Genomic DNA, 18,556 nt, shown 5'->3' with positions numbered 1-18,556 from the left:
TGTCTCTGCGTCCTGCCCGTATCTCTGTCTCTGCGTCCTGCCTGTATGCCTGTCTCTGCGTCCTGCCTGTATGTCTGTCTCTGCGTCCTGCCTATATCTCTGTCTCTGCTGCCTCCCTGGCCCTATGTTTTGTTCTTGGCTCTCTGCCTGGCTCTCCAACTTCCCTCCTCTTCTCATGCCCCTTCTCTACCCCCTCCACCGTCCATGCCCCCTCTACTGACCCCACCTGCCCCTTCCAACCCACCATCCATGACGTTCCCCGCACTTCCCAGGGAGAGAGTTGCAGGGAGAGGGCAAGGAACGGGAGCGAATGTGGGAGAGGAGAGCACGGAGGTTCCTCGGGAGATGCTGGAGCCTGGAGCCCACCCCTTTCTCCCCCGTCCCTGGCCTTGTGTGCCTGGAAGTCCTCCCTAGCGTCTGACTTCGATCCTCAGCAGGATGGGAGAACCTAGAGGAGGTGCCAGGTACCAGCCCATCTGATTCCCGATTCCCGGGGAGAGGCCGAGCAGGGAGCTGGGGGCATCAGTCCAGGAGAGAGGGTGACCTGGGCACAGTCAGTGCTGTTCTGGTGTCCACGCATTGCCTCACTGGAAGAGGGAGGTAGTAAGCCTCCCGTTCTGGGAGGTAATCATGGCAGAGGCTGTCTCTGACCCACTCATACCCCCTAGTGCCCAACGGCAGCTGGCACTCTAGCACCTGCGACCCTTCCCTGACTGATTTCCAGGCCAGGGTGGAAAGTGCTGGAAGTCAGCCCCCCTAAAGGAGGCCTGGGCAGCCAGCAGACAGGAGCTAGTGGATACATAAGCCAAGGTCTTCACATGGGGCACCTTGAGAGTCCCCTGAGAGGTCCCCAGCAGGATTAAGACCTCATTGTCCACAGGGTGACCTGCTCATTCAACACCGCCTTTATATTTTTACTTATTTGAGATGGAGTCCAGGGAGGCTGATACTCCCTGGTGTCTAGTGGTTAGGATTTGGCACTCTCATTGTCGTGACCCGGGTTTGATTCCCTGGAGGGGAAGTCTTCCTTTAAAAAAAAAATTAAGGGGGGTTTGGAGGAAAATTTAAAAAAGGAGAGGGAGTGTTGCCCTGTTACCTGGGCTGGAGTGCAGTGGTGTGATCTCGGCTGACTGCAGACTCCCCCTCCTGGGTTCAAGTGATCTTCCTGCCCCAGCCCCCCGAGTAGCTGGGACTCCAGGCATGCACCACCATGCCCGGCTAATTTTTGTGCTTTTAGTAGAGATGGGGTTTCGCCACATTGGCCAGGCTGGTCTTGAACTCCCGACCTCAGGTGATCCACCTGCCTCTGTCTCTCCATCTCTCTCTGTCTCTCCTTCTCTCTCTGTCTCAACAATTCACTGCAGCATCAACCTCCTGGGCTCAAGTGATCCTCCCACCCCTGCCTCTGGAGCAGCTAGGACTACAGGTGTGCACCATGATGCCTGGATAGTGCTGATTTTTAGTAGAGATCGGGTCTCACTGTGTTGCCCAGGAGGGGCTTGAACTTCTGGACTCAAACAGTCTGCCCAAGTTGGCCTCCCAAAGTACTGGGATTACAAGCATGAGCCCCCACACCTGGCCTGTTATTCTAATATAGATTCATTTAAGCCTCACAACAACCCTGTGACATAGGAACTGTTACCAGTATCATCGCCCATTTTCCAGATGAGGAAATGGAGGCACAGAGAAGGTCTGCCGCTAGGCTCTGCTGCTGCCAAGGACAATGTCAATCACTCCTAAGTTGACCCCATGGAACTTTTTGCTTCCAGGTGAGACTCATGACCTTCCAGGTGAGGTGAGCGGACAGGTGCGAAAGCCCTCATGTTTTCCAAGCCCCAAGCTCTCAGTGTGTCCCTCCTTGAAGCAGAGACCTTACTCATCTTCCTGTGCCCAGACTCTACCCACCTCCCCGCTTTTTCTTTTAAGATGGAGTTTCACTCTGTTGCCAGGCTGGAGTGCAATGGCACGATCTCAGCTCACTGCAACCTCCAGCTCTTGGGTTCAAGAGATTCTCCTGCCTTAGCCTCCCAAGTAGCTGGGATTACAGGCACCCATCACCATGCTGGGCTAATTATGGTATTTTTAGTAGAGATGGGGTTTTATCATATTGTTCAGGCTGGTCTTGAACTCCTGACCTCAGGTGATCCACCTGCCTCAGCCTCCCAAAGTGCTGGGATTACAGGTGTGAGCTGCCGCAAACACCTGTAATCCCTCTTTGAAGCTGAGACCTTTTTCATCTTCCTACACCCAGACTCTACACCCCCACTTCTTTGCGCTTGTTAAGATGAAGGTGTCCCTTGTCCCATTCTGCACCCTGGACCGCATCCTGTCCCATCTTTGCCCTTTTACCTGTGAAATGTTGGCACATTGCTTCACCTCTCCCAGCCTCAGCCTCCTCTTCTGTGGAATGGGATGATGCACAGAACCTGTGGTGGGTTTAAGGAGATTGTGCATGGGGGGGGGAGTCCCCATCACTGCCAGCTGCTGTTAGCGCAGGCCTCACTTGCTCTCCTGTGCCCCCGTAGTCAGGGTCCTGCTGCTCCTCCCGAAACCTCCCCTCCTTGCATCCGGACTCTCCTTGACTCAGTTTCCCACCTCCCACTCCAGATCACCAAATCAGCGCACCTTCTGCCCCAACACCTTCCACAAACCTGTTCTCTGTTCTCACTCATCAAAGCCTAAAGCCAAAGGTCATTTTTTTTTTTTTTTTGAGACAGGCTCTTGCTCTGTCACTCAGGCTGGAGTACAGTGGTGCAATCATGGCTCACAGCAGTCTCAACCTCCTGGGTTCAAGCAGTCCTCCTGCTTCAGCCTCCCAAGTATCTTGGACTATAGGTACATGCCACCAGGTCTGGCTAACTTTTTTGTTTGTTTCTGGGTTTTTTTGTTTTTTGAGACGGAGTCTTGCTCAGCCACCCAGGTTGGAGTGCAATGGCTTGTTCTCAGCTCACTGCAACTTCCACCTCTCAGGTTCAAGAGATTCTCCTGCCTCAGCCTCCCGAGTAGCTGGGATTACATGTGCACGGCACCACACCTGGCTAATTTTTAATATTTTTAGTAGAGACGGGGGTTTCACCATGTTGGCCAGGCTGGTCTCAAACTCTTGACCTGAGGTTATCCATCCACCTTGGCCTCCCAAAGTGCTGACATTACAGGCGTGAGCCACCGCGCCCGGCCAACTTTTAAAGTTTTTGTAGACACAAGGACTCACTATGTTGCCCAGGCTGGTCGTGAACTCCTAGGCTCAAGCGATTCTCCCGCTCTGGCTCCCCAAAATGCTGGGATTAGGACCATGAGCCACCACGCCGCGGGCCTATGGGACTTCCGGTTGGGTGCGGCCAGTGGGAGGCGGCGGCAGGAGACTGGAAGGTGGGGGTGGAGTGAGGTTGAGCCTCCCCCGCGCCCCACTCCCCAGCGCGGGCTGGCGGTGACTGTACTCTTTACAGACCCAGGTATACGTCTCTGCACCCTTGGGTGCCTCTGCTCACCCCTTCTAGCCCAGGTATGGCAACTGCTCCCTCTGCTGGTAGCCCTGCAGTACTGCACCTTCCATCGTTTTCCCCAACCCTGCCCACTCCTCAGCAGCCCTTTGACCCAGTTCCCCCTGGCTGCTCCGTTTGAAAGAACACACCACCTCTCTCCTGCCAGGATGCTTTCCCTGAACTCCCTCATCCAGCCCCATCCATTCTCTCTCAACCACTCCCTTCTCACCATCCGCTTCTCACCCCCCTACTTCTTCTCTCACCTCCTTTTCTGCCCTTGTCCCTGCTGCAGCCTCGTCCCTGGTCTCCCAGCCACCAGTAGCCAGGAGGAACGTTTGCTAAAATACATCAGGTGATATCAATCGCCTGCCTCCCTCTCCTACTTAAATCCCTTCCAAAGGTTCCCTTTGCTCTTAGGATAAATTCCAAGCTCCCTAGTGTGGCTGATAAAGTCTCTTAGGATTTGTCTTTAAGTTCACTCCCGACGCACCCCATACCCTGTTCATGATAACCATTTGCAGGGCTCTGAAAAAGCCACTATCTCACAAGTCTGCACACCTTTACACAGGCTGTGTCCTTTGGCACCACCCACACACACACACACACACACACACCCTCTTCCTGTAGGATCTGAGAAAATTAGTTGCTTTATTTAGGAAACCCCATCAATCCCAGCTCTTTGGCTCAGGCAATTGAGCATCTTTCTATTTCGTGTTCCCAGGATGCCTCATAAAGAGGAACAGAACAGTCTGTGGCTGATGCACGGGGGCGTGGCTAGTGGAAGCCCGTGATTGAAGCAGTGAGGCGTGGCTGAAGCGCGACTGCTGAGTGGGGGGTGTGACTAGTGAAAGAGCTGGGCTGATGGACGGGGGCGTGGCTAGTGGAAACCCGTATAATTAACGTGTGGGGGCGTGGCTATTGGACGCCCAAGACCGATGGATGGGGGTGTGGCCAGCGGAGGAGCTAGGATGACGGATGGGGGCGCGGCTAGTGGAAGCCCAAGATTGATGGATGGGGGTGTGGCTAGTGGAAGAGCTAAGATGACGGTGGGGGCGTGGCTAGTGGAAGCCCTTGACTGATGATAGGGGTGTGGCTAGTGGAGGAGCTAGGCTGACGGATGGGGTCGTGGCTAGAGGAAGCTCATGACTGATGGTGGCGTGGCGAGTTGAAGAGCTTGGCGGCTGGACTGCAGCGCAGCTGCTGGATGTGGGGGCGTCCTGCAGACGACCCGCGGGCCGCAAAATCCCGGACTACCTGGTTTAACAGATGTGGGTAAAATGGCCCACATCTCAGTCAGAAACCTTAATAGCCCCCTCCTCCTGAATCCCAGCTTCCCACGGGACTTTTTCAGGCAGAATTTCAAAGTTTTATGGCAACTTTTACAGAAATCACAGAAAAGAGACAGCGACTGATGCTGATGAGCTGGGGGAGAAGGAGAGTGGGTAACGGGTCTGGGAGGTTGGGGCTGAGCACAACAGGACGATAGAATGCTGAAAATCTGTGGGAAGCAGAAAGTTATGGGGGTAGCTGGGTCATCCTAGGGGCCCAAGGAGTGGGTGGCACTGCCCAATGTGTCCTTTGGGCAGGAAACATCAACAGTAAGAAAATGCAGATGGCCTACCAAAGATGGATGGCCTCCAAAGTTAAAAATGCCCACCCAGATCTCTTGGCCCAGTCCCATCCCCCCACCCACCCCCACCCCCACCCCCCATCAGGCAGAGATGTGGCAGCATTTGCTGGCTTGTAGCATTGGTCCTCTGGGACCCTCGGTCTCCTCTTCGAGGGTCCTGCCCGGATTTGCTGGCACTGAGGGCAAAATGAACCTTCCAGATTGTCAGGGGAGATCAGCTGACTCCCTTTGATTCCCGGCCTCCTCCCTAAAGCCGGTTCTCATGGCTGAGGGAGTCTGCTGCCCTCTCAAAAGTTAAGTCTGTCACCCCCTTTTCCCAAGACATGCACCCTCCCGTGTCCCCCCTCCCCCAAACACACTATGTACACACACAGGCCCCTCCCTCCAAGGCGTGGCTGGGCTCTCAGAGGTAGTGGAGGGCGAGTGGGGGCGCTGGAATGTCTGAAGTTGCAGGTTCAAAATGTGCCTCCTCCAGCTAAGCTCTGGGACTGAAACCCCAAACTTCTCCCCTCCCGTCTCCGAGCCTGGAGAATGAGTGTCCTCCCGAGAACCCGAGTAGAGGGATTGGAAGGTGTGTGGCTTGCACACCCACAGCTCCTCCCTACCGGGGCTGAGCGGAGCTCCCTGAGGGCTGTGGGGAAGGGCTGGGATCTGAGACAGTCTGTGAGAGCCTCCTTCGAGGGTTCCCCAGGGAGGGTAGGTTCTGAGGCTCTGGGGCATGGGGTGAGGTGGGGTGGGAGGGGGGTCACTAGGGGAAGGGAGACTTTGGGGGCAGAGCCAAAGTCTGAGTGACCAGGGAGAGAGACGTTAAAATCCCCAGGATGGGCTGGGTGCGATGTCTCACGCCTGTAATCCCAGCACTTTGGGAGGCTGAGGCGGTGGATCACCTGAGGTCGGGAGTTCGAGACCAGCCTGACCAACATGGAGAAACCCCATCTCTACTAAAAATACAAAATTAGCCAGGCGTGGTGGCGCATGCCTGTAATCCCAGCTACTCGGGAGGTTGAGGCAGGAGAATCACTTGAAGCCGGGAGGCGGAGGTTGCAGTGAGCCCAGATATGCCACTGCACCCAGCGGGGGCAAGAGTGAAACTCTGTCTCTCCCTGCCCCCTCCTCAAAATCCTCAGGATGTCACTGGGGGTGGCTTCCTGGGGAGGGGACTAGGGTGGAAATTCTCCCAGGGGTGTAGATGGTCACCGACAGGATGGGCCAGATTGGGGTCACCGCAGGGGAGGAACTGGGGAGGCTCCAGAGAAGGAAGAGGGAAGGCTGAGCTACTGGGGACAGAGGACAGGGACGATCAAAGCCCGGAGCTGGGTGGAGAGGGAGGCCGAGTCCCAGGAGGGGAGGCTGAGTCTGGAGGGAAAAAGAGACCAGGGTCCAAGAGCAGGTTCGGCGGAGCACCCCAGCCCCGGGCGGGCGGTGGGGCCGAGTCTCTGCGCAAGGCCCTAGAAGCCTCGGATGTGGCAGTATGCCTCCAGGCTGGCGAAGAGGATGTACAGGAGCCACAGGCCCAGGAAGAGCGCGGTGGTGGCGAGCTTGGGTCCGCGCGGGCCGCCCAGCTCGCCGCCGATGTGCGGCCGGCGCCGGTACAGCAGCACGGCGATGCCCACGAAGGCGAAGACGGTGAAGAGCGTGACGGAGAAGGCCAGCGTGCCGGTGCGCACCTCGAAGGGGCGGCCCTGCACCGCCCAGTACACGGCGGCCACCGACCAGGCGACGCCCAGGCCCAGGAACACGTTCACCGCGTTGGAGCCGGTCACGTTGCCGATGGACGCGTCTGCGCACTGGTCCTGCAGCGCCGCCACTTTGCTGGCGAACGTGTCTGCGGGGCAGAAGCACGCGGGTCGGAGGGGCTCTGCGCCACCCACCGGGGCGCGCATCCGCCTGCTCCCTCCCGGCCTTCCCCGGTCGCCTGCTTTCTGCCGGCAGGGTGGGTTTAAAGCCCTGACCCCCACCCAAGAGGCGAAGTCCATCTCCACGCCTAGGCCTGCTCGCCACTGGAACCGCCGCCTGCTGTTTGTGGGACTCACTGCCTGATTTTTATGGGACTCTCAGTCAACTTTTTTTTTTTTTTTGAGATGGAGTTTGCTTTGTTGCCCAGGCTGGAGTGCATGTTGGCTCACTGCAACCTCCGCCTCCTCAGGTTCAAGCAATTCTCCTGTCTCGGCATCCCGAGTCGCCGGGATTACAGGCGTCCACCACCACCATGCCTGGCTAATTTGGTATTTTTAGTAGAGCCGGGTTTTCTCATGTTGGTCAGGCTGGTCTCAAGCTCCCAACCTCAGATGATCCACCTGCCTTGGTCTCCCAACGTGGCTGGGATTACAGACATGAGCTACTGCACCCAGCCTAGTTTTTCTATTTTTAGTAGAGATGGGGTTTCACCATCTTGGCCAGGCTGGTCTCGAACTCCTGACCTCAGGTGATCCATCCACCTCAGCCTCCCAAAGTGCTGGGATTACAGGCGTGAGCCACCGCGCCTGGCCGGCACAGTCTACTGTCTATAGGACATGCTGCCTGCTTCCGATGTGGCCCACTGCCCGCTTTCAAGTGGGTCTCGCTGTCCGATTTCTATGTGTTGCACTATCTGCATTAGGTTGGAAGTGCTGCCTGTCTACTATGTGCCTTGTATTAGTTCAATGGACCCACTATCTTTCTGTGGGATTTACAGCCCCTTCCTTTGGGATTACAGCTCACGCCTGTAATCCAGCACTTTGGGAGGCCAAGGAGGGCAGATCACGAGGTCAGGAATTCACCTCCAGCGTGGCCAATATGAAACCCCGTCTCTTCTAAAAATGCAAAAATTAGCCGGGTGTGGTGGTGCACACCTGTTGTCTCAGCTACTCGGGAGGCTGAGGCAGAAGAATCGCTTCAGCTTGGTAGGCAGAGGTTGCAGTGAGCCAAGATCGTGCCACTGCACTCCAGCCTGGGTGACAGAGCGAGACTCCATCCCCCCCCAAAAAAACTTTTAGGTTCACTGGGCCGGTTCCTGTCATGTTCCCTAACATAGTTCCATGGGCTCTTCTGTCTGGTTTCTTGGGGGATGGGGCATCAGCTTGTTTCCAAGGAATCCACTGATTGGCTTCTCCGACATCCAATGTCTTCCTAGGAACCCCTCTCCCCACAGCTGGCTCTTCCCTACCCTGCTGCCTTCTCTCTATGAAATCCATTGTCAGGTTCCCAGTGTTTCCCGCCACCTTTGTTTTATGGGACCTTCCACCTGGGTGCTTTTGGGGAGGATTCTATCCACATCTTGGATCTAGGGACTGGCTGGGTAGCTTCTACCCTGCCCCACCTCCGTACTTCTCTGAGGCCACCACATGGGCGCTGTGTGACTCCTCCCACCTCCTTTCGGCAGGATCCTGTGTTGCCCCTGCCTGGCTCATCTGAGATCCTACCCCACCCAGCCTGCCCCACCGCAGTCTCCCGGGGTGTTACCAGGGATGGAGGTGCCCAGGGCCACGAAGACAACAGCGTTGACAGAGTCCTTGAGGCCAACGGTGCAGCCGAAGTGGGAAGCGAGGTCCCCAATGAGGGCGGTGAGCAGGCCGATGACCAGGATGGAGACGCCAAAGCAGGCCCAGCCGTGGCAGTACTCAGTGGGGGGCACGCAGGCGAAGAGCACCTTCCAGAACACCGTCAGGAAGTGCATCACGTAGTCAAAGCAGGACGGCAGCCGCTCCTCCCGGGACCCGTCCTCCTCCTCCTCCTCGTCTCCTGTGGGCACACGACCCAGCTGGGGCACACACCCAGACTCCCTTCCTTGCCTACAGAGGCCTGTAACTTCCTGACAGCACGTCCTGCAGAATGAACTGATTTCCCAAAATCCCTTGCGCCTAAATGTGGCCAAGGCAACAGCTGAAAACAGTTACTTTCCCAGAATCCCTTGAAGCTAGGAGCCTGAATGGGCCCAGGTGAAAAATAGTTACTTTCCCAGAATCCCTTGCGCCTAAGTCTGGCCATGTCAGCAGCTAAAAACAGTTACTTTCCCTGCATCCTTTTAAGCTAGCAGCATGAATGAGCCCACGTGAAAAATATTTACTTTCCCAGAATCCCTTGCACCTAAATGTGGCAAGTCAGCAGCTAAAAACCATTACTTTCCCAGAATCCCTTGAAGCTAGGAGCATTAATGGGCCAAGGTGAAAACTATTTACCTTCCCAGAACTGCTTGCACATAAATGTGGCCAAGTCAGCAGCTAAAAGCAGCTACTTTCCCAGAACCCCTTGAAGCTAGAGGCCCAGCTAGAAATATCCACTTTCCCAGGACCCTTTGCTGCCAATGACAGCCATACCCCTAGCTAAAAATATTCCTTTTCCCAGAGGCCTTCACAACTACTGAAAGCCACATCCACAACTAGAAATAGTCACTTCCTCAGATTCACTGCAGCTAACCAGAGCCACAGGCTCTACTAAATGTACTCGCTTTCCCAGAATCCCTTGCAGCTAGAGGGCCAGGTACCCAGCCAAAATTAATCACTTTCCCAGAAACCCTTGAGGCCAGCAGCAGCTATGGCCTCAGGTAAAAATACAGTATTCACTTTCCCAGAATCCCTTGCAGTTGGCAGTTGCCATGTCCCCAGCTAAATGCTTGTTTTGCCAGAATTCCTCCCGTGAGTGGCCATCTGACCCAGCCTGGCAAGGAGATAACAAAGGGTTTCTGGAAAGCCCTGCCTTTCCTGATATGGGCATTGGGTTACAGATGTGTTTTCTGAGCTTTGTAAAGGATGCCTCATGCTTAGAGCTGTATCACCTGTTGTGACCTAATTTGACCTGCAGTGACTTTTTTTTTTTTTTCTGAGACAGAGGCTCACTCCATCACCCAGGCGGTTGTATGATCTCAGCTTACTGCAACCTCCGCCTCCCGGTTCAAGTGAGTCTCATGCCTCAGCCTACTGAGTAGCTGGGATCACAGGTGTGCACTACCCCACCTGGCTGATTTTCTTTTGTATTTTTAGTAGAGATGGGGTTTCTCCATGTTGGCCAGGCTGGTCTCGAACTCCTGGCCTCAAGCGATCTGCCCTCCTAAGCCTCGCAAAGTGTTGGGATTACAGGCATGAGGTACCGTGCCCAGCCGACCTGCGGTGGCTTCTGTAACCTGAAAGCCCTATTGCAATGTTTCATTTACCTTACCCTACGCTGGTTAGCATAAGCCATGAACGAGATTGAATGGCCACACTGGAATGTGCCACGCATTACATCTGGAAGGACGCCGATAAGAATGAACGTGACTCCTGAGCAGTCACTGCTGACGCTTCCCTAGATGATGTAAGATATGGCCGCGGTCAGAGCAGGGAGGCCACGCTCCTAGGGAGGGAGGGGGCTGCTATCATCACATCACTATGCCAATTTGGGCTTCTGCCTGCCCTGCTCCAAATCCTTCCCTGGTTCTGCACTGCATTCAAACCCAGGCCCACACGCCCAGGCTGGGCATTCTGTGGACTCTGGCCTCAGCTTGCCAACCCAGCCACTCCCCTCTACAGGGAGGCTTGCGGTTGTGTCTGTCACTCTGAAGTCACCTCTCTGGTGTCCAACCCTGGATCCTGAATTGGTGTCCTGACCTCTCTGGGATTCCGGGTGCCTAGCTGTGATAAATAATTAGACCTGCTTTACGGGAAGCCTGTGATGACCGAATGAGTCGGTTCATGCAAAGTGCTGTCAACGGCAACTTGGACACCTCGTGTTATCACTATTGTTTCGGGTGTCATTACTGAAGGCCTTTTTTGGAGCCTGGGGGAAATTCAGAAATGCTCCATGCCAACTCCAGCCAGAAAGATTACGGTAGGAAGGGAGGTAAAGGAAATACAAAAGCACCTCTACATTCAGGGTGGGACCCGACTCATCCCCTAAGGGAGCGAGAACTGCCCTTCTCCCTCATCCCTCCAACAGCTCTGTGCTCGCACAGCAGAGAACCAAAAGGCACGTGCTGGGCAAAGTGCGACCTGAGCAAGCGCCAACACAGACCCTGAGGATACATTAATTAAATGAGTTCACAGAGGAAACACATTTCCAACCATGCCTGGCACTCAGGACATGATAGGGTCAGCTGGGCACAGTGGCTCACGCCTGTAATCCCAGCACTTTGGGAGGCCGAGGTGGGCAGATCACTTGAGGTCAGGAGTTTGAGATCAGCCTGGCCAACATGATGAAACCCCATCTCTACTAAAAATTCAAAACTGAGCTGGGCGTGGTAGCGGGTGCCTGTAATCCTAGCTACTCGGGAGGCTGAGGCAGGAGAATCGCTTGAATCCAGGAAGAGGAGGCTGCAGTGAGCCGAGATCACGCCACTGCACTCCAGTCTGGGCAACAGAGTAAGATTACATTAAGGAAAAAAAAGAGACATGATAGGGCCACGACTGTCATCATCAGATTATTATCACTGTTACTACTTGGGTTATGGCTGTCATTCTTCCTCCACCCCGATCTAATCACCTGATCTAACCACCCGGTTTTTAAAACCCACAGCCCGATGTCTGCTGGGTCTCCACAACCACCACCTCAGGCCTTGTTCAGTTCCGCCTCATCCTCCGTCTCCGCTGAGTCCCCAGAGGGAATGTTCTGAAGCTCAAAAAGCCCCTTGCTGTCGCCCCACTGTTCTTGGGGTACACCCGCCTTCTGCTAGTTTCTCCACCCCCTACCCACACCCCATCCACCCTCCCCCGTTTCCTCCCACAAGCTCTCTTAGCCCCAGGGGCTCCCCCATTCAAAACCCTCCATGGCTCCCCAGTGTGTTCAAAATCTCACCCAAGCTCCCTACTGAGGCCCACAAAGAACCGTGGTCCGGAACCTTCCAATTTCCAGCCTCTTCCTGGTACCTCTTCTCCCCACCCGAAACCAGGCACCCGACCAAGAAAGGTGCCATAATCTGGCACACTCCAGAGCTTCTGTGCTTGGCTCTCCCTCTGCCTGGAACATCCTCCCTGTCTTCTCCCTCCCCCTGGCTGACATCTTTTCCCATTTGAAGAGTCAGCTCAGAAGCCACCTCCTCCAGGAAGCCCTCCCTGACTTCCAGGCTGGGTCAGGAATCCCATCAGGGCTTTCCTCCGGGTCTCCCTTCCCAGCCCTGACTACTCTGGGTTGCCTCTTTCTTGTGACATGTCTGTCTCCCTCACTGGACTGTAAGCTCCATGAGGGCAGGGCCAGGACTGTCTTGGTCACTTCTGTGTATCCCTGGCAATGTCTCACACAGAGTTGGGCCCAGACGATTCCTCGGAAGTATGTCCAGAAAAATGTGGCTTCAGAGGGAGATGCCACTTTGTTTCTAGTGGGAAAGCAGTCTGCTGTTTCTAGGTCTGCTGTCTCATATTTTTCCATCCCCGAAGCCTGGTTTCTTTTGATCCCACTCGCCCAGTTTCTTTGCAACCACAATTCCTTGTATGCCTTCTGTCCCCAAGAGCTGGGGCCTTAACGCTGATGTTACGTGAGAGACTGAAGCCCTGAGCTCTGACCTCGGACCCTCTCTGGACTCCCTGTGGGACTTGGGGCCAGTCCCTCCTCTGTCTCTGAGACTCAGTCTCGCCAATCCGTAGCACAAAGGGCCAGTGCTGGCTTCCAAGACCATCTGTGGGTCCAACTGTCATAGTGTCCCTAGCCACAAGGGGGCAGTGCGGGCCCGTCTGAGGCCAAGGAGGGTGGGGACCCGTGCAGGTGGGAGAGAGCTGGGTACCCTGGTGACTGTCTCCATGGCAATGGAGGAACCCAGGCTGTCTCTGGGGTGGCCACCCCATTTAACCTGTTCCCACACTCCTGACATCTGATGCCGGGAGAAAGCCCAGGCCCAGACCCCTCCTGGCTCAGCCCGAGCCAAACCCTCCCAGCCTCCTAGCAGGTCCCACCAGCACCTCTCCCGTCTCTGCCCTTTCTGTGTCCCGTCTCCCTGCCTCCCTCGCCCTGGCCCTCTTCGGTTTGCACATTCATTCTGTCTCATGTCTTCTCCATGATTCTCCCTGTGTATTTCTGTGTCTGTCTCTCATGCTTGTAGTTTTATTTTAGATACAGAGTCTTGCTCTGTTGCCCAGGCTGGAATGCAGGGGCGCGATCATAGCTCACTGCAGCCTCAAACTCCTGGCCTCAAGCGAACCTCCTGCCTCAACCTCCCAAAGCGCCGGGATTCCAGGCATGAGCCACTGCACCTGGCCTGTTCATCTTTGTGCCTGTCTCTCCATTCATTTCCATTCATTTCTCCCCTTTCTCTGTGTCTCTGTCTCTCCATCCTCTCTTCTCTCTCCTCCCTCCCCACTTACCTGCGCTCACCGTAATTGCCTCTAAAAACTGCTCCCTCCATGAATGGGTCCCAATTACCAAGGCCAAGTTCGTTTTCTTGATGAGTTTATCCACCGTGTTCTGGGGACGAGAGGGTGGGGGAGAGGTCACTGCCCCTGAGCGAACCAGGGCAGCTCCACGTGGGGTCCTGGGTCAGGGGGCCATAGCCTGTGCCCAGGGGTCCTCAACTTTCCACACCCCAGGTATGAAGCCAAGCGGAGGAAAGGGAGGCATGTGCTGTCCGTGGTGCTGACGCGGGACCCCCGTTTAGCCTGCCCTTGGGAAGCTGGTGGCTCCCTCATTTCCGGACCCTCCCCAAGGAAATGACCCAGGCCAGACTCCAGGAAGATGACACCCCGGAAAATCACCTTAAAATCGTACGACTCCTCGATGATGACCTCTAGCCGGCAGTTTTCCCCAAGAACTGGCTTGCCCATCTCTGCTATCCTCCGAGCCTCCTCCTCCTCGGCTGTTAGCTTCCTGTCCCCATCCCCTACAGCATGAGGGATGGAGGTTAGACTCCCAGGAGACCTACCCAACTGGGCCTGCCATGCCTTTACTACCTGTCCCCATAGTTAGACTCTCTTCTCCTCTAGAAAGCTCTTTGGTGACCTCTCCCAGCCTCGCACCTGACCCCCGTCTCCTTCAACCCTGGGGCCCAGCTCCCAGGGGCTGGTCCATGCTGTTTAGTTGGTGGGGTCTGGGGTTCACATGGTGGAGGCTGTGAGACCTTAGGCAATGCCTAAGCCTCTCTGTGCCTTAGTTTTCATATCTGTAAAATGGGTATAGTAATTAGTACCTACCTCATGCGGTGGTTGTGAGATTTTTTTTTTTTTTTTTTGAGACGGAGTTTTGCTCTTGTTGCCCAGGCTGGAGTGCAATGGCGTGATCTCAGCTCATGGCAACCTCTGCCTCCTGGGTTCAAGCGATTCTCCTGCCTCAGCCTCCCAAGTAGCTGGGATTACAGGCATGCACCACCACACCCGGCTAATTTTGTATTTTTGGTAGAGATGGGGTTTCTCCATGTTGGTCAGGCTGGTCTCGAACTCCCGACCTCAGGTGATCCACCCACCTCGGCCTCCCAAAGTGCTGGGATTACCGGCATGAGCCACCGCGCCCGGCCAGTTGTGAGATTTAAATGAGTGAATTTGTGTGAAGTGCTTAGAACAGTGCCTGGCACACAACAAATATTCAATACATGTTACTATTTTTATTATGATCACCAACATCATCATCCTCGCCACCCTGATGGCAGAGGTCTGGTCTCTACATCCAATTTCTGGAAGCATCCTGGAGTGTGTCTCAGGTGGTGAGGAAAGGGAAGGACACCCAATCTTGGTACAAAAGTTGGAACCACCTCCATCCTGGCCCTGAGCCCACTTCTCTCCCCAGAGTATGCTGACCCTTGACTCCAACCCAGCAGCAGCCCAACCCCAATTCTGGTCCCTAACTCTGAGCTTGACTCTCACTGTGACCCCAGATGGAAGCCTGTCATCAACACTGACCCCTGACTAGAATGTGGGCACATTTCTGCCCACATTCTAGTGTCCATGACTCAGGCCGTGGCCACGCCCAGCTGCAAGGGAGGCTGGGAAATGTAGTTCAGCTCTTTGCCCAGGAGGGAGAGGAAACAGGTTCAGGTGAACACACAGCAGCCTCTGCCACATAGTTAAGCTCCTCATGAGTGATGCTGGCAGAGCTGGGAGTTGGGACTGAGGTTTGGGGTCTGGTGTAGGCCTGGAGTTAGATCTGGACATGGAGTTTGGGTATGGCTTGGGGTTATTGATGTTCTAGGTTATAGAGAATGTTAGAGTTGGGATTAGGGTTTAGGGGTAGGGTTTTGCTGAGGTCAGATCCAGGGTTAGGCTGGTCTTGAACTCCTGACCTCAAGTGATCCACCCTTGGCCTCCCAAAGCTGAGATGACAGGCGTGCGCCAGTGTGCCCAGCCGATAAATAACTTTTATTGTGCTAAGCCCCTGGGATTTGTGGATCAGTTTGTTACAGCAGCGTGTATGGCTTCCTCCAACAAATACAATCTTTAGTCTAACCCTAATCCTAACCTCCGATCCCAATTCTGATCCTGACTCCAAACAACTCTGTCCGGCTCCAAGCCACTGACCCTTGCCCCAACTCTTACTCCAATCTCTGACCTTGGCCCCAATTCTAACCCAAATTCCTCAAACTCTGTTACTCACCTCAAAGTCCAACTTTAGCTCTGACCCAAATCTGACTCCAATTCTGATCTGATCCCACCAGAAACCCAGGAAACAACCTCCACCTTGACTCTCACCTGAGCACGGTCCTAATACCAATCTCCAATCCAGACCCCAGCCCATTCCTATCAACCCCAAACTGGATCCTCTCTGACCCCACTCACAAACCCAGATCTGATTGTATGACTTGCAACCCTGACTACAGACATAATCTTCTTTTTTTCTTTTTAAGATGGGGTCTTGCTCTGTCACCCAGGCTGGAGTGCAGTGGCGTGATCTTGGCTCACTGCAACCTCTACCTCCTGGGTTCAAGCAATTCTCCTGCCTCAGCCTCCCAAGTAGCTGGAATTCCAAGTGCCATCACACCTGGCAAATTTTTGTATCTTTAGTAGAGACAGGGTTTCACCATGTTACAGACATAATCTTGACCTCCAAAACACTAACTGTAATCCCAAACTCACGCAGGCACTACCAACTCTAAGGCCTGCTCCCAGCCTCCCCCAGTCCTGAATCTGCCTTTATCTCACCTCCAGTCTGCCTCAAACCCAACCTGGAAGGGTAGCTTTGGGGCTGGGACCCTCCCCCAGGGCCCGCTTCCAGTCGCTCCTCCCCACTACGAGCCCAGAGGTGACTTCACTCACCTTGACTGAGTAGCAGAGCTGGGGAGAGACAGAGACAGGCAGACCGTGAGATCAGTCCCCAACAAAGCTCAGATCCACGAGCTTTAAGGAGTGCCCGAAATTGAGCCCCCGAAAGTCCCCCAACCCCGGACCCCTTACCTCTCCCACTGCCCGGTGGTCACCCCTCACCTGAAATCCCTCGCTTAAGCCACTGGGGCTGGCCCAGCTCAATGAAGAAGTTATCCTTTTTCTCATATTCCTCGTCATCAACTATCTTCACCTGAAGAGTTTTCCTGTGCGGGGGTGGGGGGGGGAGGCAGAACACCCAGCATGAGGCCCCCTCCCCAGAATCACCAGGCAACCTCCTAGCAGCCACCCAGTTTTCTGAGCGCCTCCTCTGTCCCAGGCTCCACAATCTCATTTAGTCCTCATCACCTCTCAGGGAGGAAGGCTCTACGATCATCCCCATTTGGCAGAAACAAAACCGGGCACTGGTGAGGAAGCTGAGGTTGATTAAAGTAAAGTATTCTGGGCGCCGTGGCTCATGCCTGTCATCAAAGCTCTTTGGGAGGCCGAGGAGGGAGGATGGCTTGAGGCCAGGAGTTCAAGACCAGCCTGGGCGATACATCAAGACCCCATCTTTATTTATATTAAATATTTTATTTCAAAAATAAAGTAGGCCGGGTATGGTGGCTCACACCTACACTCCCAGCACTTTGGGGGGTTGAGGCAGGCGGATCACCTGAGATTGGGAGTTCGAGACCAGCGTGACCAACACTGGGGAAACCCCGTCTCTACTGAAAATATAAAATTGGTTGGGCATGGTGGTGCATTGCCTGTAATCCCAGCTACTGGGGAGGCTGAGGCAAGAGAATCACTTGAATCTGGGAGGCGGAGGTTGTGGTGAGCCGAGATCAGGTCACTGCACTCCAGCCTGGGCAACAAGAGTGAAAGTCCATCTCAAAAAAACAAATAAATTAAATTAAATCAAAAATAAAGTAAAGCAGTATGAGCTCATGGTTGAGACAGGATTTGAACTCAGCGCTGTCAGAATCGAGACTGTTGACCCCTTCTCTCCAGCCCAGCCACGATCGTCTCCCACCCCGACTACTATAGTTGCCTCCTAAACAATCCCATGCTTCAGCTTCACGCCCCACAGTCTGTTCTTCCAAGAGCAGCCAGAGCGATACCGATAGAACCAAAGTCAGACTGGGTCCCTCCCCTGTGCGAAACATTTGCACAGCATCCATCTCTCACAGAACAAAAGCCGACGTCCTTAGAAGGGCCCATGGTCCCCTGCCATCAGGCACTCATTCCGGTTCTGGCCTCCTTGCTACTCCTTGAACAAGCCAGGCCTGCTCATGCCTCAGGGCTTCTGTGCTGGCTGTTCCCTCTGCCCAGAACACTTTTCCCCTGAGCTCACTTCCTCATTCTTCCAGTTCTCCATTCAAACCCCACCTCCTCAGTGAGGCCCACTCCTTCCATCTTATTTAATGGTGAGCTCCCTCGCTCCTCCCACCCCAGCAGTCCCTTACACTGGTCTGCTGTCTTTCTTTTTGATGTATTTATGATTATTTTCGGAGACAAGGTCTTGCTGTGTCACCCAGGCTGCAGTGCAGTCGTGCAGCCATAGCTCACTGAAGCCTCAAAGTCCTGGGCTCAAGCAATCCTCCTGCCTCAGCCTCTCATGCAGCTGGGACTACAGGCATGCACCACCATGCTCAGCTAATTTGTCTCTTATAGTGCTGAGATGAAGTCTTATTCTGCTGCCCAGGCTGCAATCTTGGCTCACCGCAATCTCTGCCTCCTGGGTTCAAGTGATTCTCCTGCCTCAGCTTCCTGAGTAGCTGGGATTACAGGCACCCCCCCACCACGCCCAGCTTATTTTTGTATTATTATTTTTTTTTAGTAGGTTTTGCCATGCTGGCCAGGCTGGTCTCGAACTCCTGACCTCAGGTGATCCACCTGCCTTGGCCTCTTAAAGTGCTCACAGGCGTGAGCCACTGCGCATGGCGTGCTCAGCTAATTTTTTACTTTTTTGTAGAGATTGGGTCTCACTACATTGCCCAAGCTGGTCTTGAGCTCCTGGCCTCAAGTGATCCTCCCATCTTGACCTCCCAAAGTTCTGGGATTACAGATGTGAGCCATAGCGCCTGGCCTGTCTTCTTTAAATATCACCTTCTAATACCCTCTAACATTTATTTAGTTTATTGTTTATTATTTACCATTTGCCTCCCAATTTTAAAATTTAAGTTCCCCCAGGTAAATTCATTTATAAGTTTTTTTTGTTTTGTTTTGTTTTTTGAGACACAGTCTCACTCTGTCACCCAGGCTGGAGTGCAGTGGTG

At 54.4% G+C, this 18,556-nt stretch overlaps 2 protein-coding genes across 2 annotated transcripts in view; both read right to left on the bottom strand.

Annotated features, from left to right (window-relative positions):
- Window positions 1–4,997, bottom strand: part of MEIS3 (Meis homeobox 3) — a gene marked incomplete at its 5' end in the record, with an annotated part of 26,609 nt that extends 21,612 nt beyond the window's left edge. Inside the window, one exon of the mRNA XM_032262517.1 lies at window positions 4,931–4,997. Within this exon, the coding sequence (XP_032118408.1) occupies window positions 4,931–4,997 (67 nt within the window). The remainder of the gene's footprint in view (window positions 1–4,930) is intronic.
- Window positions 4,998–6,177: 1,180 nt separating this feature from the next.
- Window positions 6,178–18,556, bottom strand: part of SLC8A2 (solute carrier family 8 member A2) — a 40,799-nt gene continuing 28,420 nt past the window's right edge. The window contains exons 5-10 of the mRNA XM_032262514.1: window positions 16,398–16,501; window positions 16,230–16,247; window positions 13,743–13,867; window positions 13,356–13,455; window positions 8,554–8,832; window positions 6,178–6,937 (exon numbers count right to left, since the gene is read on the bottom strand). Coding sequence (XP_032118405.1) covers window positions 6,561–6,937; window positions 8,554–8,832; window positions 13,356–13,455; window positions 13,743–13,867; window positions 16,230–16,247; window positions 16,398–16,501 — 1,003 coding nt within the window. The 3' untranslated portion in view covers window positions 6,178–6,560. The remainder of the gene's footprint in view (window positions 6,938–8,553; window positions 8,833–13,355; window positions 13,456–13,742; window positions 13,868–16,229; window positions 16,248–16,397; window positions 16,502–18,556) is intronic.

This window comes from Sapajus apella, unplaced genomic scaffold (assembly GCF_009761245.1).
Source record: "Sapajus apella isolate SASKATOON/1434 unplaced genomic scaffold, GSC_monkey_1.0 scaffold130, whole genome shotgun sequence".
NCBI classification, from domain to species: Eukaryota; Metazoa; Chordata; class Mammalia; order Primates; family Cebidae; genus Sapajus; species Sapajus apella.
Note: the sequence above shows the minus strand (reverse complement) of the source record. Positions and strands in the feature narration are given on the sequence as shown.